This window comes from Poecile atricapillus, chromosome Z, assembly GCF_030490865.1.
Source record: "Poecile atricapillus isolate bPoeAtr1 chromosome Z, bPoeAtr1.hap1, whole genome shotgun sequence".
Classification (NCBI taxonomy): domain Eukaryota; kingdom Metazoa; phylum Chordata; class Aves; order Passeriformes; family Paridae; genus Poecile; species Poecile atricapillus.
In genome coordinates, this window is record NC_081289.1 from 6,529,365 (window position 1) to 6,548,141 (window position 18,777).

The window sequence follows — 18,777 nt, forward strand, 5'->3', positions numbered from 1 at the left end:
CCTGGAGAAAAGGGCACTCGGGAGGACCTTATCGCTCCCTAAAAGTCCCTGACAAGAGGGTGTAGCCAGGTGGGGGTCGGGCTCTGCTCCTGGCTAACCAGTGACCGAATGAGAGGACATGGCGTCAAGCTGCACCAGGGGACGTTTAGGCTCGACTACTGGGAGGAATTTCTTTCCGTAAAGGGTGATTCGAAACTAGAACGGGCTGCCCAAGGAGGTGGAGGAGTGACCGTCCCTATAGATGTTTAAGGAAAGTCCGGACGTGGCCCTCAGTGCCACGATCTAGTTGACAGGTGGTGATCTGTTATAGGTTGGACTCGATAGGACTTTTCCAGTCCCATCGATTCCGTGCTCCACACGCCGCTATCGCCGCCCCTCAGCGGGCACCCGCCACTTCCCCTCCGCCCGCCCACAGCCAAGATGGCGCCGGGCAGCGCCGCGGCTGCCAGCACTAAAGATGTTCACTAAAGATGATCCGCGCGTGCGCGGAAGGGGCGGGGCCGGTCCGAATTCTGGCGGGTACTGGCAGCGCGCGCTGCGGTGAGCGGGGTGCGTGAGGGGATCGGGGCGATCGGGGCGATCGGGGCACAGGAGCGATCCCGGGGCACACGGAGCGATCCCGGGACACAGGAGCGATCCCGGGGCACACGGACCGATCCCAGGGCACAGGAGCGATCCCAGGGCACAGGAGCGATCCCGGGGCACACGGATCGATCCCGGGGCACAGGAGCGATCCCGGGACACAGGAGCGATCCCGGGGCATGGAGCCTGGTCCGAAGGTCGGGGAGCCCCAGAGGAGGTCGGGGTTCTGCTGGGTGGGAGAGGCGGCCGAGCGGGGGCCCGAGAGCGGAACCGTGAGGGAAAAAGCGCGGGGTCCGCGGTGCTCATTAGCCTTCTCTGCTGGTGCGAATTATGCAGTGTTGCTAAAAATGAATATTCTGGAGCATGAGAAAATTATCAAAAGCTGAGTTTATGGGCGAAACAAAAGATTCTGCATCATGAAGTTCTGTAAGCACAGTTAGAGTTTGGGTTTGTGACTCATTCGGTCTCAGTGGATATCCCATCTGTCTTATCCAAGCTTCCCTGGCCCATTCATGTCCGCCCGTGCTGATTGTTTTTCGCAGACCCTTCTCCATTAAATGGAGAAGCTGTGAGAAAGGCAGAATGCGCACTTTTGAGAATAACAAGTTAGACTTTAATTACTAGTTAAATGCTAGTTGTAATTATGGTGTACTCAGTGTAATCAGATGAGGTGGAAATGGTTATTACTATGAGAACGTGGTAGGCATTTCTTAAATTCTCTGTCTGTAATGGGATTTTTTTTTTATAAAAGTAGTATCCTTACACTGCAGCAGGTTCAGCGTGGGTCAGACTTTTGATGTAGAAAATGTATGTGCAAGTTTAAATGTGAAAGTTTTAAATGGAGCCCTCATCTGCAGCTGTAAACAAAACCAAGTTGGTGGATTGCAAGTTGTCAAATAAGGAGTCTGAACACAATATATATTTCTAGATGAGGTATATGTACTTTAACAGTATCACTTTTGTCCTCCCCATAACAGAATATTTTGTCTTGAGGGGCTCTTGAAGAAGTCCTGGTGAAACTATGGACGGTAAGGGAGAAAATTTTCTTCCTTTCAGTGGAAAGCTTGTCTTCTTATCAGCCTGTTAGTTAGTAAGTTCAAGTGTTCAGAAAACCCAGTAAGGCTTTTAGCAAAGGAATTTACATTCCACTGAGTTTATTTGCTCAGGTTGCCTCTTGCTTTCCTTCTTGTCACTTTCCTGTGAGGCTGCTCTGTGCCTTCCCTGGTTTGGTGTTTTCCTCAGCAGCAAAGGCTAAATCAGTTTCTTGGTTTTCATTTCTGCTCTGTCTGTCCCGTTTTTCTCTCTGTACTTACTCTTCTCCATTTTTGTCCCTTTGTCCCTACTTCTTTGTTCTCTGTGTTTTTCCATGAGCTAACTATATCCGAAGATATGCTTTGTTGCCTGCCTTGCACCTCCCTCTTTCCCTTCCATTGGCAAAAGCCACATGGGTGTCTGTTGGCTACAAGTTTACAGGTTCCAGGCTTTTCTGTATAACAGCAGCTACTGTTGAAAGAACTTCATAGGAGGAAAAGCCAGTGCTGAGTAGCTGGCAAGTTTTCTGCTGAGTTGATAACCTGTGCCACAAGCTGAGAGCATCTGCAACTACTTTTCCATCTGGCCTCACAGCCAGAAGCTTCTCTAGATGCCTTTAGCTAAACCTGAAGTGTATTTTTTTTTTGATGCTGCTTGCTGCTTTGATTTAGTTTCAGTTGTCATTAGCTTGTAATCAAGGTGTCTTGGATGTTTTATTCCTTAGCAGCTTTTCTTTAACTGGAGAGAAATAACTCTGAGTCTGATTTTTGCCTTAGCTGATGATGACTTGGATCTGTTGGCTTCCCTCCTGGAAGAAAACGAAGCAACTGAGGAAAGGAATTCTCCTGAGGAGGAAGATGCTCCAGAGGATGAGGGTGGAGAACCAGATGAATACGATGAGCTCTTTGATGCAGAAGATGATGCATCCTACACTGAGGAGGTTGATGCTGAGAACAGCATGATTGATGAGGAGAAGGAGAACTTGGCTACATTGTTCGGAGATGTAGATGACCTGCTGGAAGAGGAGGAGGCAGAGAAAGCTGTCCCCACTTCAGCTCCCAGTCAGGCAAAGGAGAAAACCAATGAAGAACTGCAAGGTTTCTGAAACAGCATCTTTGATCTGTTTTGTTTGATATATTCTGTCTCTAGAGAGCTAATGGGCAGGAGATATGGCCTCCCTCTTATTGATGATGGCTGGAGAGGAAATACTGAAAGGCCTTGTGAGAGATTCTAAGTTCAATTTTCAGTGTCCAGTGGCCAAATTCACCAAACCTCTTTTCCTAAAAGAAAGGCAGAGGACTTAAGTAAGCCAGGGAGACTAATAGAGCTGTGCTGAGTAGCATAGGGAGGGCTGCCTGTGTACCTATGCCTTGTCTGATGAAGAGCAATCTTGCTGCAGCCTTCAGGGCAGGCATCAGACACCATCCTGGCATCTTTCACCAGCACACCAGTACTTTCCCCCTCAGGGCTTATTGACAGGAGGTTCTGCCCTACAAGTGTGGAAGTTATTGTGGCAGCAGAGTCAGCCACAGCTTTCCTGTGTCCAGGCTGTGTATTTGATTATATAAGGAAATACTTCTTTATGCTAAGGAGTGCAATCATCAGCCATTTAAATTGTCTGATGGTGAGTAAGAAAGTTTTATTCAGCGTGGGAAGGAACATGCCACAATTAAGTAAAATATTTTTCTGAGAGGACCCAGCTCCGGACTATGTGGAAAAGTTTGCCTTCACTATGAGCTGTGTAGAATCAAGTAAATCTGCATTGTGACTCAAGTTTTCATTTTCTAAGTTTCCGTGATGCAGTAAGACTGCCAGACTTCCAGGGATCTCATAAATCCCTGTTTGCAATGGCTTCCTGCTGTCTTCATTATTATCCTTTTTCTTCTCCTTTCTTTCCTAGCTGAGCTGAGAAAATTGCAAGAACAGATGAAGACGTTACAGGAGCAGTTGCAGAAGACTGCTCTTGGGCAACAATCCAGTTCAGGCCCTGAGAAGAAAACCCCTGGTAATGATGGTAATGAAATGGATTAATTAATTAAATGGATTTATTATTTATTTGCTTACAAATGTGAGTTTGTAGGCAGAATTTAAAATAATCCTGAAGTGGGCACTAAGTAGCAAGGAGCAATGGCGGTCTGGTATATTCTCACACAGGTTGTTTCTTACAGGTACAGATTAAATCAGTTTTGGTCTCTGCATCATGAATTAATTCTACATTGAGCACCTTTCATGACTAAGTGCTCCAGACTCTTCTGGAGGTGTCCCTTCTTACTGGCAGATGTTTGTACACCCAGTATATACAGCTGTGTCCATTGCTATAGCTTGTTGGATGTCATAATGAAACTTCATGGAAAGATTGCAAAATAGGATGTTTCTACTTTCCACACCTTTGAGGTTGCAGTGACATCCAAAGTCTTAAGTTGTCATGGGGAAGAGTCTTTGGGGCTTTTTCAGCTGTTGCATTTCAGCTGACAACTTGGCTGAAAGATTTTCATGTAGGGCACTGGCTTGGATTTATTATTCGGGAATTACACATTTTGGAGCAGAGCTTAGAGTCTGAATCCAGATCCCGAGGTCTCATAGTTTTTTGTTCCTTTTGCCAGGTAAATCTCCCTGTCTACCCTTAAAGGAAAGGAAACTTCAGAAGCTGCAAGAGTCACCATGCTTCTCAACCCAGCTGGGCAATCCTTTACCACCAGCCAAGCGAGGAATGCAGAAATCAAAAGCATCCTCAGCAGGTACCATTCTCAGTCCACATTTTATTAAACACACTGAGCCTCTGTCGAAAACTTATAGTTCCCAGTAGTGGTGTGGACACATCCAGGATAGTGTTATACTACTCACTGCACCAGGAGTGGTTTGGTCACAGTGGCAGAGAGCTTATTACAGTTAATTATTGCATTCTTTGTAATGGGACCTATGCCTTTTTTCTTCTGCTGAAGAGAACAAGATTCCTCCTCCACGGCAAGTCCTCAGTCTGGCGTTCCAGCCCCTCAGGTCTGCCGTAGGGAACACACCCAGTAAGGTGACCAGAGAGAAGACTTCTCACGTGCCTGCATGCTCCAGTGCAACCACTCAGCCAGTGTCTGTGGAAAGCTTCTCAGGACTGAGATTAAGGTCAGCAGCTGGGCTCGGAGCCCTGTCTGGGGACAGCCCCTCCAGTAAAGGCAAAGAAAACACAATGTATATACATGGTTTAACTATGTCAGATTAGTCACTTGTCATCAGGGGATGTAACATAAAGCCACAGCAGGGGCTGGTTGATCAGTAATCATGTAACATTGACTTTCATCTTGGTACCACATTTCTGTTTTCACCTCTGCTCTTTTCTAATAGAAAAGCTCTTATTTCATTAGCGCTGCCTTTCCTGGGGCATCCTCAGGGGTGGAGCAGGGAAGCAGTGGGCATGTGCAAAGCCCAGCTGAGCTCCAGTTGAGCCAGTTTTTGCTGTACACAGAAACCTCAGGAGCCACTCACCATCCCTATACTCAGTGTGGCCACAAGAGGACTCTGAATCCTCACGGTGTCCTCACCAGAACCCAAGCTGTATTCCCAGCTCAGTCAGCCATTCTTGGTTAGTCTGAAATGAGCAGAGTTTAGTGCAGGCTTGGGGCTGAGTTGCAATGCACCTATTTGGACAAAAACCAAGTGTCCACGACCAAGTGTCATCAGTAGTTTTCTGATATGGGAGGTTTTATTTCAAGTGACTTCCGGGTGAAGTAAGGCACAGAGGTGTAAGATGTAGTCTCCCCAGGAAAGTGCTGGTTGGTTTTGATTTGTGCCAATGAATGTGTTGTCTTTTACCTGCTTTCACTGGATCTAGAAAACCCCGGGTGTCTTCAGCTGAAATGGACAGGAAAATGGCTAACAGGAAGCTCATCCGACTGTCACAGCTGAAGAACAAACTTGCTACTGAAAATCTGGAGGAAATAGACTGGGTCACATTTGGAGTCATAGTGAAGAAGGTCACTCCTCAGAGTGCAAATAATGTAAGTGACTTCATTGTATCCCTTGCTCAGTTCAAGTGAAATGCTGGTCATCTTTCCTGAGAAACTTTCCTAGATCTTCAACTTAATTAGCCAGCTTCGTGTAGTTAATGGAAAACGTCTGTATTAAAGATCTTGGCTTGTCTGGTTTCATCCAGTATTGTATGTATCCCATAGAAAGTTACTGATGAAATAAATCTGGATATGACATGGTTTTGTGTGTTCAGTGGGGTAAAAACCTCTTTATTCAACAAACAAGTGTGCTGCCCAGTTTTGATATCAGAAAGGTTGGTGGTAGCAGAATTATTTGCTGTTTTGGCCTGTAAGAACTCCAGAACTGGCAACATGGATGGCTGGAGATACTGTGTCTAAGCTCTCCTGAGGTTACAAATTATGCTTTTCTAAATCAGGAAAATCTTGGGGAAAAGTCAGAATATCTCTTTAAAAGAAACAGCCAGAGGGGATGCAGTCAGTGTGTCTCCATCAGAGCTGAAAGGAAAAAGGAATGTCTTCCAGGGCAGGACCTTCAGTATCTGGCGGCTGAACGACCTGCGGGACCTCAACGAGTGCGTCTCGCTCTTCCTGTTTGGTGAGGTCCACAAGGAGCACTGGAAGACTGACCAAGGCACAGTCATTGGCCTGCTTAATGCCAACCCTATGAAACCCAAAGAAGGCTCAGATGAGGTGAGAGGACTTTTCATTCAACTGTGGATAAAAACCTATAGCTGAACCTTTTCATATTTGGTTGAGATTTAGCTTTATAACATATCTTCAGGTTGAAATTGCAGCAGTCTGCCCAACAAGTTTGAATTGCATTCAGGTAGTTGCATGGTGTGTATCTGCTCCTGGCCTCCTGGAAGACTGGACTTCAAGAAGTCCTATTAAGCATTTAAACCCAGAGTTTATTTCAGTTTTTAATCTGCTCTTGGTAGCAGTTGGCTTTTCCACAAATATAGGGAGTGCATTTTCATTTAATTTTATTCAGCTACTCCAGTGCAACACCTATTTCAACCTAGAGGTCTCTCAAAGCCCAAAAAGGTGAAGCACATTTCTCTCTTCTAATTCAAGCATGAGATACAATTACAAAATGTTTCTGATTCAAAAATCACAGCAGAGAAGCAGCAACATTTGATTTATTAGACAAACAATGTATTATGTAAATATGTCAGTTGATACATAGTAGTTCACTTGTTTAATTATTTATAAATGCAGAACATTAAAGATGGCTTCATTTTACTAATAAATCAATATATTTTTAATTGCACTGCAATGTAATCTGTTTCCAGTTACTTCTGTCAAGGGGAATTTCAGTCTAGTAGCTGATCACATAGTGTTCTGCATTTTAAATTGTCCAAATAGAAAAATTAAGGATCTCATTAATTGTCTTTTAAGCTGTAGAATAGCTTAAGCTAGCATGACTAGGCAGTAGATAGTCCCATTGGTGAGCAAAAAGGCACACCAGATTTAAGAGGAAGGCTGCATTTAACTGAAGAATGGCTCTCCGTAGCTAAAATGTTCACATTTATTACTACATTAAAACTGACTTCTGAAATTGTCCCCAGCTACAGACAACAGTCCCTGGTGTATTTGGTTGTGTGAATTGGACACTCCTCTTGCACAGGACTCAGTTTTGATTGGACCAAGACATTTGGAGAAGGACAGAGAGCCCTGGTACAGCTCTTCCTCCCATCCCCTGCTGGATATGGGGGTCACGATGGTGTCAGAGTCAAGCAGCTGTACAGGAGCATTTACAGCACAATTTGAGCTGCCTTAAGCGTTTTTTGGTTTCCTGAGGCTCTGAGCATAGAACACAAATGTCTTTCATCTCTTTGTGAGAAACAAATTCACCTTTTTCTTTTTAACTGAGCCATTTCTCAACCTAAATAGGACACTTGGTTTTCTTAAGCTAGGCCTGCATTTGAAGACTATGTTGTTAGTACCAGAGGTACTGAACCAGATCAAAGACAAACAAGTGACATCTAGAAAGAGGCCTATCCAGGAGTGTTCTGATTTCTGTCCAGGTGTGTTTGTCCGTTGACCATCCCCAGAAGATCCTTCTTATGGGAGAAGCTCTGGATATGGGCACCTGCAAAGCCAGGAAGAAGAATGGTGATCCTTGTGCACAAATTGTGAACCTGGTCTGTATCTCAGTAGTCAGGGCACTCCTAAACTGCTGGTGAAAATCTGGCTGATGATTTTGTACTGATACTCTGACTTTTTTACTTGTTTCTGGATCTTGACTTGCAACTAACTAAAGTGGGTGGAGAAAGTGAGAAATGAAACCCAGAGGAGCTGTTTCTGTGCTGTCACTGTGCAGGGGATTTCCCTAAATGTAAGGCTGGTGCTGCAGTGAAAGGAGATGGTCTTGACCCATGATGCCATACCCTTTCACTCTCCTTTGCTCCAGTGCAAGCTTCCATGCACTGCGCTAGAGAACTCATCCAGGGAAAAATAACATAAGATTTTTTTTGGGGGGGGAATGGCTATTTTTTTTGAATGATTTTAACCCAATGAGCTCTCTTGTCCAGCATAGTTGCAAGTTGTTACACCTGAATGTGGGGCACTAGAGATGAGAGAAAAAAAAGTGTTGGGATCCTTCTTTTAGGACGTTACTGACTTGTAGTAGTTTAAAGGACTTGTGGATTATGTTACTTCATGGCTATGGAGATGCTGTGATACCGAAAGGAACCTCATATCAGTCAGAAGGGCTGTAGATAGTAGAGTATCAGAAGGAGCAGAAAAAAATGAAGGAATGAAGAACTGGGGAAGAGCTGGACGTGTGGGAAGTGGGAAGACAAATTCAGAAGGTACTTGTAGCGAATGAGGACTGTGATTGCAGATCCACTCCAGGAGGAGGCTCTGCATACAGTACATAACACTGAGTAGAGTCAAGAATACAGAGTCTGGGCAAGAGGTCCTGGGTGGAATATGAGTTGACTTAAAGGAATAGCCTTAAAATTCCTTGATGCACAGAGTTGTTTCCAGTGATGAGTATAGGCAAATTAACTTTGTTTTTTGTTGCTCAAGTGTGGGCATATTTTTGCTTAGTTGATCAAATGCTGGAATACCACAGTGGAGATGTTACTTCATTTTAGCCATACAAGGGTGCATGTGGGTGAGAGGAATGAAGGAAATTGTAATTGCTGATGTTCTGTAACAGGCTTCTCCCGTTTCTTTTCAGAATGACTGTGAATATTGTCAGTATCACATACAATCCCAGTACAAGAAGGTCAGCTCAAAGCGGGCAGATCTGCAGTCCACCTTTTCTGGTGGCCGCATTCCCAAAAGATTTGGTCGGAAAAATCCCACTTTGAAGGAGAGGCTGTGTCAGGATGGGTTTTACTATGGAGGAGTCTCTTCAGCAGCATATGCTGCCTCAGTGTAAGAGAAACCATTTCTTTCCCTTGTTCTTGAACAGAATTTCCCTCTCCAGTACAAGGGAGCCTGAAGCTATATCTAAGGGAGTCTATTCATTTAGAGAATGCCTTTGCCTTAACTACATTCACCAAATAGGAATAAAGCCCCACATTTGGCATAATCCTACAGGCCACATGGGATAACAGAGCTGCTGTTTGACAGGAAAAAATTTAAGTTGGTACTAAGATGTGGTGAGGGTTGTTTTTACCTCTACATTACTACTGTGGTGTGAAGCCAGGCAGCTTTGTGTTTCAGAAGATTAATGGGCTTTGAGATCATGATATCCCAAGCATTCAAGTCTCTGAGATTGTAACTGTATTTTCTTATGGCTTACTGCATTTAATCCCAGAGTCAGAGTTTTCTGCATTTCCTCATGTCTTCTTTGGCTGAAATAATAGTGTCACTCTGGGTTAATGAGGAAATAGGATTGACCAAGATCAGTGTGCATCCCATAATGGCCGAGTCCTTTATCCAAATCCCATGAAGACAGCCGTGGAAAGATGAGTCACAGCTGGATCCAGCCCTGTGCTTGGACACAGCTTTTATTCCCTTACCACTGCCTTCTGATACCTGGTGTGACTCCACAGTAATGAAGCAGTTCCAACCTCCTTTCTGTCCCTGGAACAACCTGTGAGCAAAGCAAAGCTTTGATCTATGTTTAGTTTTCCTGTAATGCATAGGAAATACATATCTCAACAAAAGGAGAAATGGGAGATCCTAAACATTATGCTGGAATTTGAATTTAGATTCACATCCTTCCAAAAAACAGACAGATGGCCCTTTGGGGTGGCTAGAGTTTTGTTGTATCATTGGGCTAGTATTCAGGCTTCTGTCCTTGCTCTAAGCATGGGAAAACTGATGTTTTATATTTGTTTCCTCTTTCTAGTGCAGCAGCTGCTGTGCCAAAAAGGAAGATTCAAACCACTCTCTCCAACCTGGTCGTGAAAGGATCTGATGCAATTGTCCAGGAAACCAGGCAGAAAATTGGTACCCAGTTACCCCCAAGTAGTCTCTTCACTCTTTAGATGTTTTCAGTTCAATGTGTAGATGTGTCCCAGGGCCTTCTAGTCGCTGAATGAACCTGGCAGTCACTTTGGTGCAGAAGGGGTCATTTGCAGGCAGCTTCCTCAGTTGGTGAAAACTCCTCTTCCCTCTTGAGATCACAATTTCAAGGCAAATGTAACTAAGCAACTGTGTGGCTCCATGCATCTTTTTTACATCAGTGCCCCCAAATTAAGTCTCCTGTTCTGTCTTTGGACAGTGACAGAAGATCTTTGCCAGATTAATGGGAATTGGAAATTTTAAGAACTTTGAACCAGAGAATTTATTTTATTTGATTAAAATAAATTACTTCTGTCAACCTTGAAAGCTTCTAATGAATACTAAGTATAAATCAGTCAGGTTTGCAATGCAGAAGACCTCCTGAGAACCCACCTTGTTTCTAGTGCTTTTCTTTTGTGTCAAAGCATGTTCCTTTTGTCGCCCCTGGGATGTCACCAGTCTTCTCTGCCTCTGCTTTGTTTCTATAAAGCACTTAATATTTATGCTCCTTGTAGAGCAGGTGACAGATTATTCAAACTGTGTTCTAGATGCCACTTATTCTTATTTGCATCTTTCAGTTCCATCAGTTGCCTCAGACAACATAGTGTATGTCCATAGCAGCTTTTAGCTGCTCTTAATTCTTCAGGGATAAAGTACGGAGGGCTTCAGGACTCCAAGCATCCTAAAAATGGGAATGGTGGGAGTAACAGAGACAGCCAAGGCTGATGAGGAACTGAGTGACTGAGTTCCTGAAGGGATAGAAATGTCTGTGACAAATGACAAAACCTTGGGCAACCAAATAGAATGTAAATGTTGGTCTTGCTTTGAGAAGTGGTCAGGTGACCTTCAAGGGTTTCTTCCGACCTAGACAACTTTATATCCCGAAAGCCAGGCCTGCATTCCTTCCTCACTTCAAATCTGTTGTATTTCTGCCTCTTCCACTCAGGTGCAGCAAAGAGACCCATGCAGTGTTCTGAAGAATTCAGGGAACTGCTGGCACAGCCAACTTTCGGAGCACGAAATCTCTGCAAACACTGGACCAAAACAGGTATTGTCCTTTTGCCTGAAGGAAGACCCACTCCTAGAATCACTCCACCTCCTTCTGAACAAAGTGGCTTTTTATTTTGGTTTGTTCTTTTTTCCCAGATGCTGAAAAGAAGCAAGGGGCAAATTTCCAGTCTATCTCTGCTTCAGCACTGCTCAAGCAACAGAAACAGAAATTGCTGGAGGCCCGAAAAAAGCGGTCTGAAGAGATTCAGAGGCGGTAAGACAAACTGGCTTTCACAGGAAGGGCTCTGTTATTGTAGCCTTAAGGATAGCTGTGTTTTCACTTCTTACTTCTCAGCTTTGAGTGATGCTTCTCTCTGATTTTAGCTTTGAAAACAATTGGTCATTCACTCTTTCTGGTGACTTTTTCAAGTCATTCTTGATTTCAGTGATCCCCAGTGAGTCCTTTACCAGTCTCGTTTTCTTCTCCCAAATACCAAAATTGCTGTGTGTTTCTTTTAGCAATTAAAAGGCCAAATAGTAAAAAATCATAGTCTGCATCCCCTCCAATTTGTTTCTTAAGCATTTCTATCTCTGACTTGTGTCCCTAACTGAATGATTATTCTTGTCTTACAAGGTTTCTTCAGAACACAGGTAAAGCCAGCACTCCTGCTCTCCCGTCCTCCTCCAGACAGACCTCCCTCCATTCCCCAGTGCCTGGGGCGGAATTTCCCAAAGCTGCAAAAATATCAACTCCTAAAAGGCCCAGGCTAGGTACAGGCTTCTCAGAAGGAGAAGATATCCTCTTCTTTGACAAGTCTCCACCTCCAAGGCCAAAGCTAGACAGCTTGGCAGAAGCCAAAAAGGTACCAGCTCTTTTGATCTTTTAAGTATTAAAGAGAGGTTAAGGGAAATTTGGTTTGTCGTAGGAGTCTTTGGTCAGATATGGCCCAGCTCAGTTCTGGTGTTAGTGAAGTTTCTCATTTGTGGGACCACACTGGCCTACATTGCAGCACACAGGATACCTGTGGTTCCTGATAGCTGTTAATGCCAAAGTCCATGCTGCCATCTTGCCTTCAGTCAGTCCCTTAAGGCAAGGGATTTGTGCTGAGAATCCCTGGAGTGCTAAACTCTGGCATTGCTAGTGCGGTGTATTGCAGGTGTTTTCTGTTTGACAGGTAGGCAAACAACTGATTTAGCTGTGTTGTGTCACGAGTCTGGATAATTTTGTTTTCTAGCCAAAACAGACTGGATCTTTTTTTGGCAAAAATATGTTCATTTGTTTGTCAAAGACACTTTTCCAGCTAGAATGAGGAAGTCTTAGCATTCTGGGAGTATGAGAAGGAATAATAGTAAGAAATTTTCTATTAGTTCCAAATTATTATTATCAGTTTATGTGGAAATCTCAAGTGATTTAATTTCTCTGAAAAACTTACTGATTTGTGAATCGGGTAAAGCTCAGCTGCAGAGACACTAGGCCTGGTAACACCTGTGGAGAAGTGATTTTATGGTTTGGGAAGTCACGAGAGGTTGGGTGTATGTCAGAGCTGGGAATTTTGTTGGGCCTCTCTCCAGCCAGCTCCATGCTCAGGCCAGTGGATGTTCTCTCTTCCAGTGAGTGGATGTTCTCTCTTCCTCTGCTATTTCTGGAAGTAGGAGCTGGGAGACAGACAGGTCACCAACACTTCCCCTGCTCTTTCCTGTTTTCTAGCTGGCGGCAATACAACGACTACGAGCAAAAGGCCACATTCTCTCTAAAACGGATCCAAACAGTGTCAAGAGAAAACGGACTGATGCTGAGGATGTCCTAGAAATTGTTGAACGAGTTGAGAAAAATGTTGCTGAGCCACAAGGTGCAGAAGCAGACAATGGTATGTACTGTTAGCTTCTGGAACAGAAAAAAAAAGTGCTTCTGTCCTACTGACAGAGCAGGACTTGCTCTGGGTTAAGGACTTAATTGCTGTACTGAAAAGAGGCGAAATTAGGTCCGTTTGGAACTTCAAGGGTTTGTTGGACAGACTAAAAAAATCTCTAACCCTGTGGAGAAAGTGTGAAATGTAATCTCTGATAGCTCCCTGTGCTCATCTCTGTTCCCTTTCTTCCGGGACTTGAGCATCTGCAGTGCAAGGCTGACTTCACCAAGGGAAACCAAGAACTAATCCCACCTGGGGAAGTATCTGAATTTTTTGTGGGAACTTGAGATTGCCTGCTGGTGATTTACTGTGTGATGTTATATGAATTGTTTAATTCCCTTTAAAGTTTCTTCATCAGTCAGTGAGGGAACACTGCTTGCACTCCTGGGAGTAATGTGAAAATTCCTAGTACAGTGCTTTGAGAGAAGATGCAATGTTATTTTTAAAAAATTATTTTATTTTTCTGAAGCTATATTTTGAACTTGTTTTCATGTTCCCAAACTATGAAAGGCTGCTGTTTGACCTCAACATCTGCCTGGGAGAGCTGAGACTTCCAGAATCTCTTGCAGTGAGCAAGTTTAGCCATCACAGCCTTGTTTTGTAGGACTGAACCTTTTTGTCTCCCTAGAAATGGATGAACTGGAACCTGCCCAAAAGAAACGGCGTGAGCAGCTGGCCTATCTGGAGTCAGAAGAGTTCCAGAAAATCCTGAAGGCCAAGTCCAAGCACACAGATGTCCTAAAAGAGGTATGGCCTCCATCCAGCCATGACTGAGGGCTTAGAACCGGGAGCTGACTGGACTTTGTGATTTCAGCAAGAAGCAGGCACCCAAACATCTCATAGGCTCCAGATTGTCCCAAGGACTAAGGCTGGGTGTCTCTGGGCACACAGGGCACAGTGCCTGCAAGTCAGCACTTTTGCCTTAGGGGTGAGGTCATGTTGCCAGTTGACATCAGGTTTTTTTGTTGTGTTTGGAAGAATCAGTGAAGTTTCCTATTGGTGGATAATCAAAGAAATCCCTCTGCCTTAAAATCAAATGAGCCATATGCCTATTTTGTCCCTCATTACTTGGCATCTTGGCCACATAAAGCCAGCTGCCACCTTCATCTGTGGCTCATGTCAGCTGTGAAATGCCATCAGGTGCCCTGAAGAGCTGAGGTTGGGTTTCTCACTCTGCTGAACACTTTCTCAGGGTTACAGCTCCTCCAACGGCACAGGACTCTTATCTTGGACACTTATTGGCATGAAGTCGTAGTTGTTTTAAGGTCTTTTGGGGAGTAGTATTTGGCTAAGACCCTCTTCCATTAATTACATCTGCCTACCTGACTTCTCTCTGCACTGTCCTCATGGATGTGTGCTTATTTCAGTACTTCCTGCTGTTGTTAAACCTTCCTACTCTGCATTTCAGAGGTGGCTCATTTCAGTGCTGGTGAACTACAGCCTTTATACAATAATGGGTTATTTGAAGCAAGAGAGATGTGTTTCTCTGCTTCCAGACTGCAGTCTGCTTCAAGCAGGCCTAGTAATAATTTGCCCTAAGGCCATTTATGGAGTGGCTTCTCCCCTCTTTGTGTCCTCACAACCCATTTTGTGTGCCCCACAGGCTGAGGCTGAACTGCAGGAGCAATACTTTCAGCCACTGGTGAAAAAGGAAGAACTGGAAGAGAAGATGAGGAACATTAAAGCAGTGAAATGCCGAGTTGTGACATGTAAAACGGTGAGTGAAGGGGAGCCAGGGTACCAGCAGGGGACTGGAACACAGATTCTACAAAATGGTGCTGAATTATCCTGCAGATTCCCATCTGTCACTGTGTTGGCTGTGGTCCAGTGCAGGGATTGATGTTTTGTTCCTTATGCCTGTTGCTGAGAGCAACCTGTGCATGGAGTGACTGAGACATGGCAAGGTTTAGTGCTGTGCTCAACATCTCAGCTCAGTGCTTATGCCAGTGCTTCCATGGGTATTGCTGTCCTGAATTTCTGTTTCTTCCGGCAAGTGCTTCATACCAGGACCCTCAGTTGCCCATATTTCATGAAAAAATAAGCAAAGTCCTTGAAAACATTAACACTGGGTGGGCAGGAATCCTCTATCTGCATTTCCAGGGATTTTGCCATCAGGAAGAGGAGTGGAGCTTTTTGACTGTCCCAGATGTACTGAGAGGAAGGGAAGCATTACCTCTCACAAAGTTTCAGCCCCTGCTGAACTTACCCTCTTGCTGCCTTCCCTACCTGTTTTGGGATTGCACAGAGGGACGCTTGTGCCCTATGAAGTGCTGGGAGCAGGACCATGGTGGTGGCAAGGGGAGGATGGCATTAGAAGAAGCAGTGACAAAGCCTAGGGTGGTGATCCAACTGCTGGGCTCCTCAGGATGGGAGAGGACAGGGATGCTTTCCTCTGAACATTCGGCTGTTGCCAGCCCTCACAACAGGTCTCATATGCTCGTTCTCTCTCCTCCCTGACAGTGTAATTACACCTATTTCAAGCCTCTGGAGACCTGTGTGCAGGATAACCATGACTACCTCTGGCACGATGCCATCAAGAGATTTTTCAAATGTCCTTGTGGAAGCAGAGCTATTTCCCTTGACAGGCTTCCAAAAAAGCACTGCAGGTAAGAAATGAGCCTCATGAAATAGTGACTGGGACTAAGGTACTGTCCCTTCACAAGTAACTTGTTGTGAGTCACATACCTGTGTCCTAAAAGGGGAATATTAGCCCTTGTGCTAAGGGCCCCACATGGGCTGGGTGTGGGGCTACTTTAGGATCCCCTCACACTGTGTAGCAGACACAGCACAGTGGTCCTCACTTGCCATCTTCATCTTTCAGTAACTGTGGCCTCTTCAAGTGGGAGCGAGATGGGATGCTAAAGGTAAGTGTGAGCCAGCAGTTCTGAGCACCTCAGCACTCCAGCTGCTTCCTGTGGTACTTTTGTCCCTCTCTTTGGTTCTGTGCCCGTACGAGCTCCCAGCAAAGCCAAGCAGCTCTGCATTTCATCAGGCACACACAGGTGCCTGCAGGCTGTGTTAGAGTGGACTTCTACTTTTTGCTTTCTGTTCTCAAAGATTTGTTTTATTTAACCATGGGGAAATGGCTTTTGAACAAAATTGTAAGAGTTCAGAATGTCAGGGTCCTTAGAGGGTCTGTCAATGTTTAGTCAGGTAATTTAGCCCTACCACAGTTTCTGCCAGAGAAGTGTTTGGGAGACACCACACATTCAACTTATTTTCTTCATGGTTAATGTTTCCAGGAGAAAAAAGGCCCGAAGATTGGTGGAGAAACGCTTTTGCCAAGAGGAGAAGAACAACCAAAATTTCTCAATAGTCTTAAGTGACCTGGAGTTGATTTTTTTTCACAACATATGGATGGATTTTTGTGTCTGAAACACACATTTATACTGGACTGCCAAGAGGATTCAGATTTTAGTGATGAATCAGTAGGGGAATCAGTTTTTGATGAAAATATCATCTGCCAAGTGTCCACCAGGCCACTTGGATATTGCATGTGCATGGATATTGAACTTTGATATTTTTTTAATTGACTGAATAAGACTGCATGTGAAATACACATTCATGCCTGTTCTTTCCAACTACCAACACAAGAGTGATTTCACTATTAGGTGACAGACATCATGAATGGGAATGATTGTAGATTCCATAAGCACTTATGAAATTAATACTCTGATGTGTTCATGCCAACCTGTCTTCAGCTCGTGGACAAAAAGGGGTGTGAGAGGGTTGTAGGCACAGAGTATTCTCCATTGGCTTCAAAATTACTCATTCTGAACCGTTAAGAATAGATGTCAAACAGTAGTTCTATGCTTTTCCTTGGTTTACCTGTTATAAAACTCTTCCATGACTTTGGCCCTGCTAGCCAGCAGTGTTTATGCTGGAGACACAGAGCTCCCTGTCCCCCAGCACCATCCACACTACAGTGTTCTTGTGGCTACAGACCTGTAGCTCCCATTTAAAAAAAAAAAAATCAGTGAATCTGGCACCATTTTGTGAGTGGTTTTAAAGAGCTGAGTGATTATATTTAAAAGCTTTTACGCTTTTTCTGGTGTTTTAAAGAGGAACAGTAGCTGTCTCAGACCAAGCAGGATCAAATCTCCCTCCAAGTGGTGGCTCCTGAGAACTGCTGTCACTGTACAGGCATTTTTCTGACAGCACATCTCTGTAGGAATGCCTGGGGCATTTAACCAGCTTTTCCTGGACCTGAGCCTTTTCCTGGCCCTGCCTTTTCTTCCATGCACAGTAGGATCACAGGGTATTTTTAAATGCCTAAACCCCCTCTGATCTTAGTGATTTGATCAAAGTGCCACTAAACGTCTCACATGGCCCGGCAGTCCTGTTGATGCCTGTTGTTTGCTTGCACAGGGGCTGGAAGATAAATTACTTCATTTGAAGCAACTGGACAGATTCACCTCAGCATTCTGCAGCCCTCATCTCTTACTGGTGCTTTTATTGGTGCAACTTGGCTGATAGCATTCATTTCAGTTTCCTGTTGGTACCATTTGCTGAGTGGGGTGTCACTGCCAGGGGACAAAATCAGTAACTGTGACATTGCTTGGCAACATCTCCTGTGGATTCCTCATTCAGAATAAATAGAGTACAGAATAAAACACTCCCTGGGTCTGCATGGTATTTCTCTGAGGAGGGGGAAGAGTTGCTTCCTCAGCATCTTTGTTTGCCCACAAGCTCAGTGCAGAATCACCAAAAGGAAATGATTTTTGGTCTGTAATTTTGGCTTTTACAGAATTTACTCATTCAGACTTAACAGGAGTTTCTCACCTAGAGTCACAAGACCACCATAAAACTCCACATTGGTATCAGTCTTCAGCCAGCACGTTGAAAGGTTCACACTTTTTCTAGTTCCTGCCTCTTGGGCCCAAGGAAAGGAGGTTCTGCAGAAATGAAGATGTCAAAAGAGGGTTAATGCTTTATTTTCATAAATGCCTCTAGGACTGGGATATGTAAGACATGTATCTCTGTGGGAGTGTGGAAGCAATGCTTGTCTGCAAAAATAGGGTGAAGAAAACCAAACCAGTTGCTTTGCTAAAGCTCTAACAGTAAACAAGGAGTGGAATGGGGGAGATGAATGTATTGAATTTATGTGCCTCACTATTTTGAGATGCTTTTCTTGTGCCAGAGATTGCACTACCACCCTGATCCCAGAATACTGGCTTCTAACAACAGGGACGCTAGGGTCAGTCAGGATGGTCACAGCAAGGAGATGAGGAGATAATGGCAGGTGCTTTGCTCAAAGCTGTCTCAAAAATGGGTTTGGCCCAAACATCCTGCAGGACCAGCAGTTACTGGATTTTTGGGTGACTCCCAGCTGCAGCACCTTGGTGTTTCCCTCAGACCCAGCACCTCCCTCACCAGGGTTCACTTTGGTTATTCAGCCACACAAGCCACAATAGAATTTTTGAACCACAGAAATAATCCAGTGCAGCCATTAAAGCTGGTTTTGCTACAATTTAATATTTATTTCAAAAATAAAATAAAATCCACATTTTCCATCAGTACCAATGACTTCCCATGTACGCTTGTACTGAAAGTGATTCACTGGTTGATTTTGTCCAGAAAAAAGGATGTTAAAATCCTTAAACACATAATCACACATGGAATTTTATATTAATATGATTTTGCCAACTATATTAGTTATCTTACATTAATAGAATATATATATATATATATGTATATAAAAGTATATCAAGAGAGTGACCAGAAAAAATAAATAATGCACAACTCATCATAATCTTTGATTACCTGAAGTAGCTGCAGCAATCTGATTTTGTAGGTCAGGTTTTCTTTGAAGTCCATCA

General features: G+C 44.2%; 1 protein-coding gene across 1 annotated transcript; it reads left to right on the plus strand.

Annotated features, from left to right (window-relative positions):
- Positions 1-444: 444 nt before the first annotated feature.
- Positions 445-17,151, plus strand: LOC131572885 (protein MCM10 homolog). Its single transcript, XM_058826311.1, has 20 exons — positions 445-549; positions 1,560-1,610; positions 2,391-2,711; positions 3,515-3,628; positions 4,218-4,352; positions 4,557-4,731; positions 5,438-5,603; positions 6,117-6,284; positions 7,622-7,738; positions 8,782-8,981; positions 9,904-10,004; positions 11,005-11,106; positions 11,205-11,322; positions 11,683-11,911; positions 12,757-12,916; positions 13,587-13,705; positions 14,562-14,675; positions 15,419-15,564; positions 15,780-15,822; positions 16,201-17,151. Exons 2-20 carry the CDS (start codon positions 1,604-1,606, stop codon positions 16,282-16,284), a joined length of 2,619 nt encoding a protein of 872 aa, XP_058682294.1. The 5' UTR covers positions 445-549; positions 1,560-1,603; the 3' UTR covers positions 16,285-17,151.
- The last annotated feature ends 1,626 nt before the right edge of the window (positions 17,152-18,777 follow it).

Bases quoted from the DNA above. Each gene is read 5' to 3' on its own strand.
- LOC131572885 (XM_058826311.1), top strand. The intron at 5,604-6,116 runs GTAAGTGACTTC...AATGTCTTCCAG, and splicing joins CTCCTCAGAGTGCAAATAAT to GGCAGGACCTTCAGTATCTG. The intron at 11,107-11,204 runs GTATTGTCCTTT...CTTTTTTCCCAG, and splicing joins CAAACACTGGACCAAAACAG to ATGCTGAAAAGAAGCAAGGG.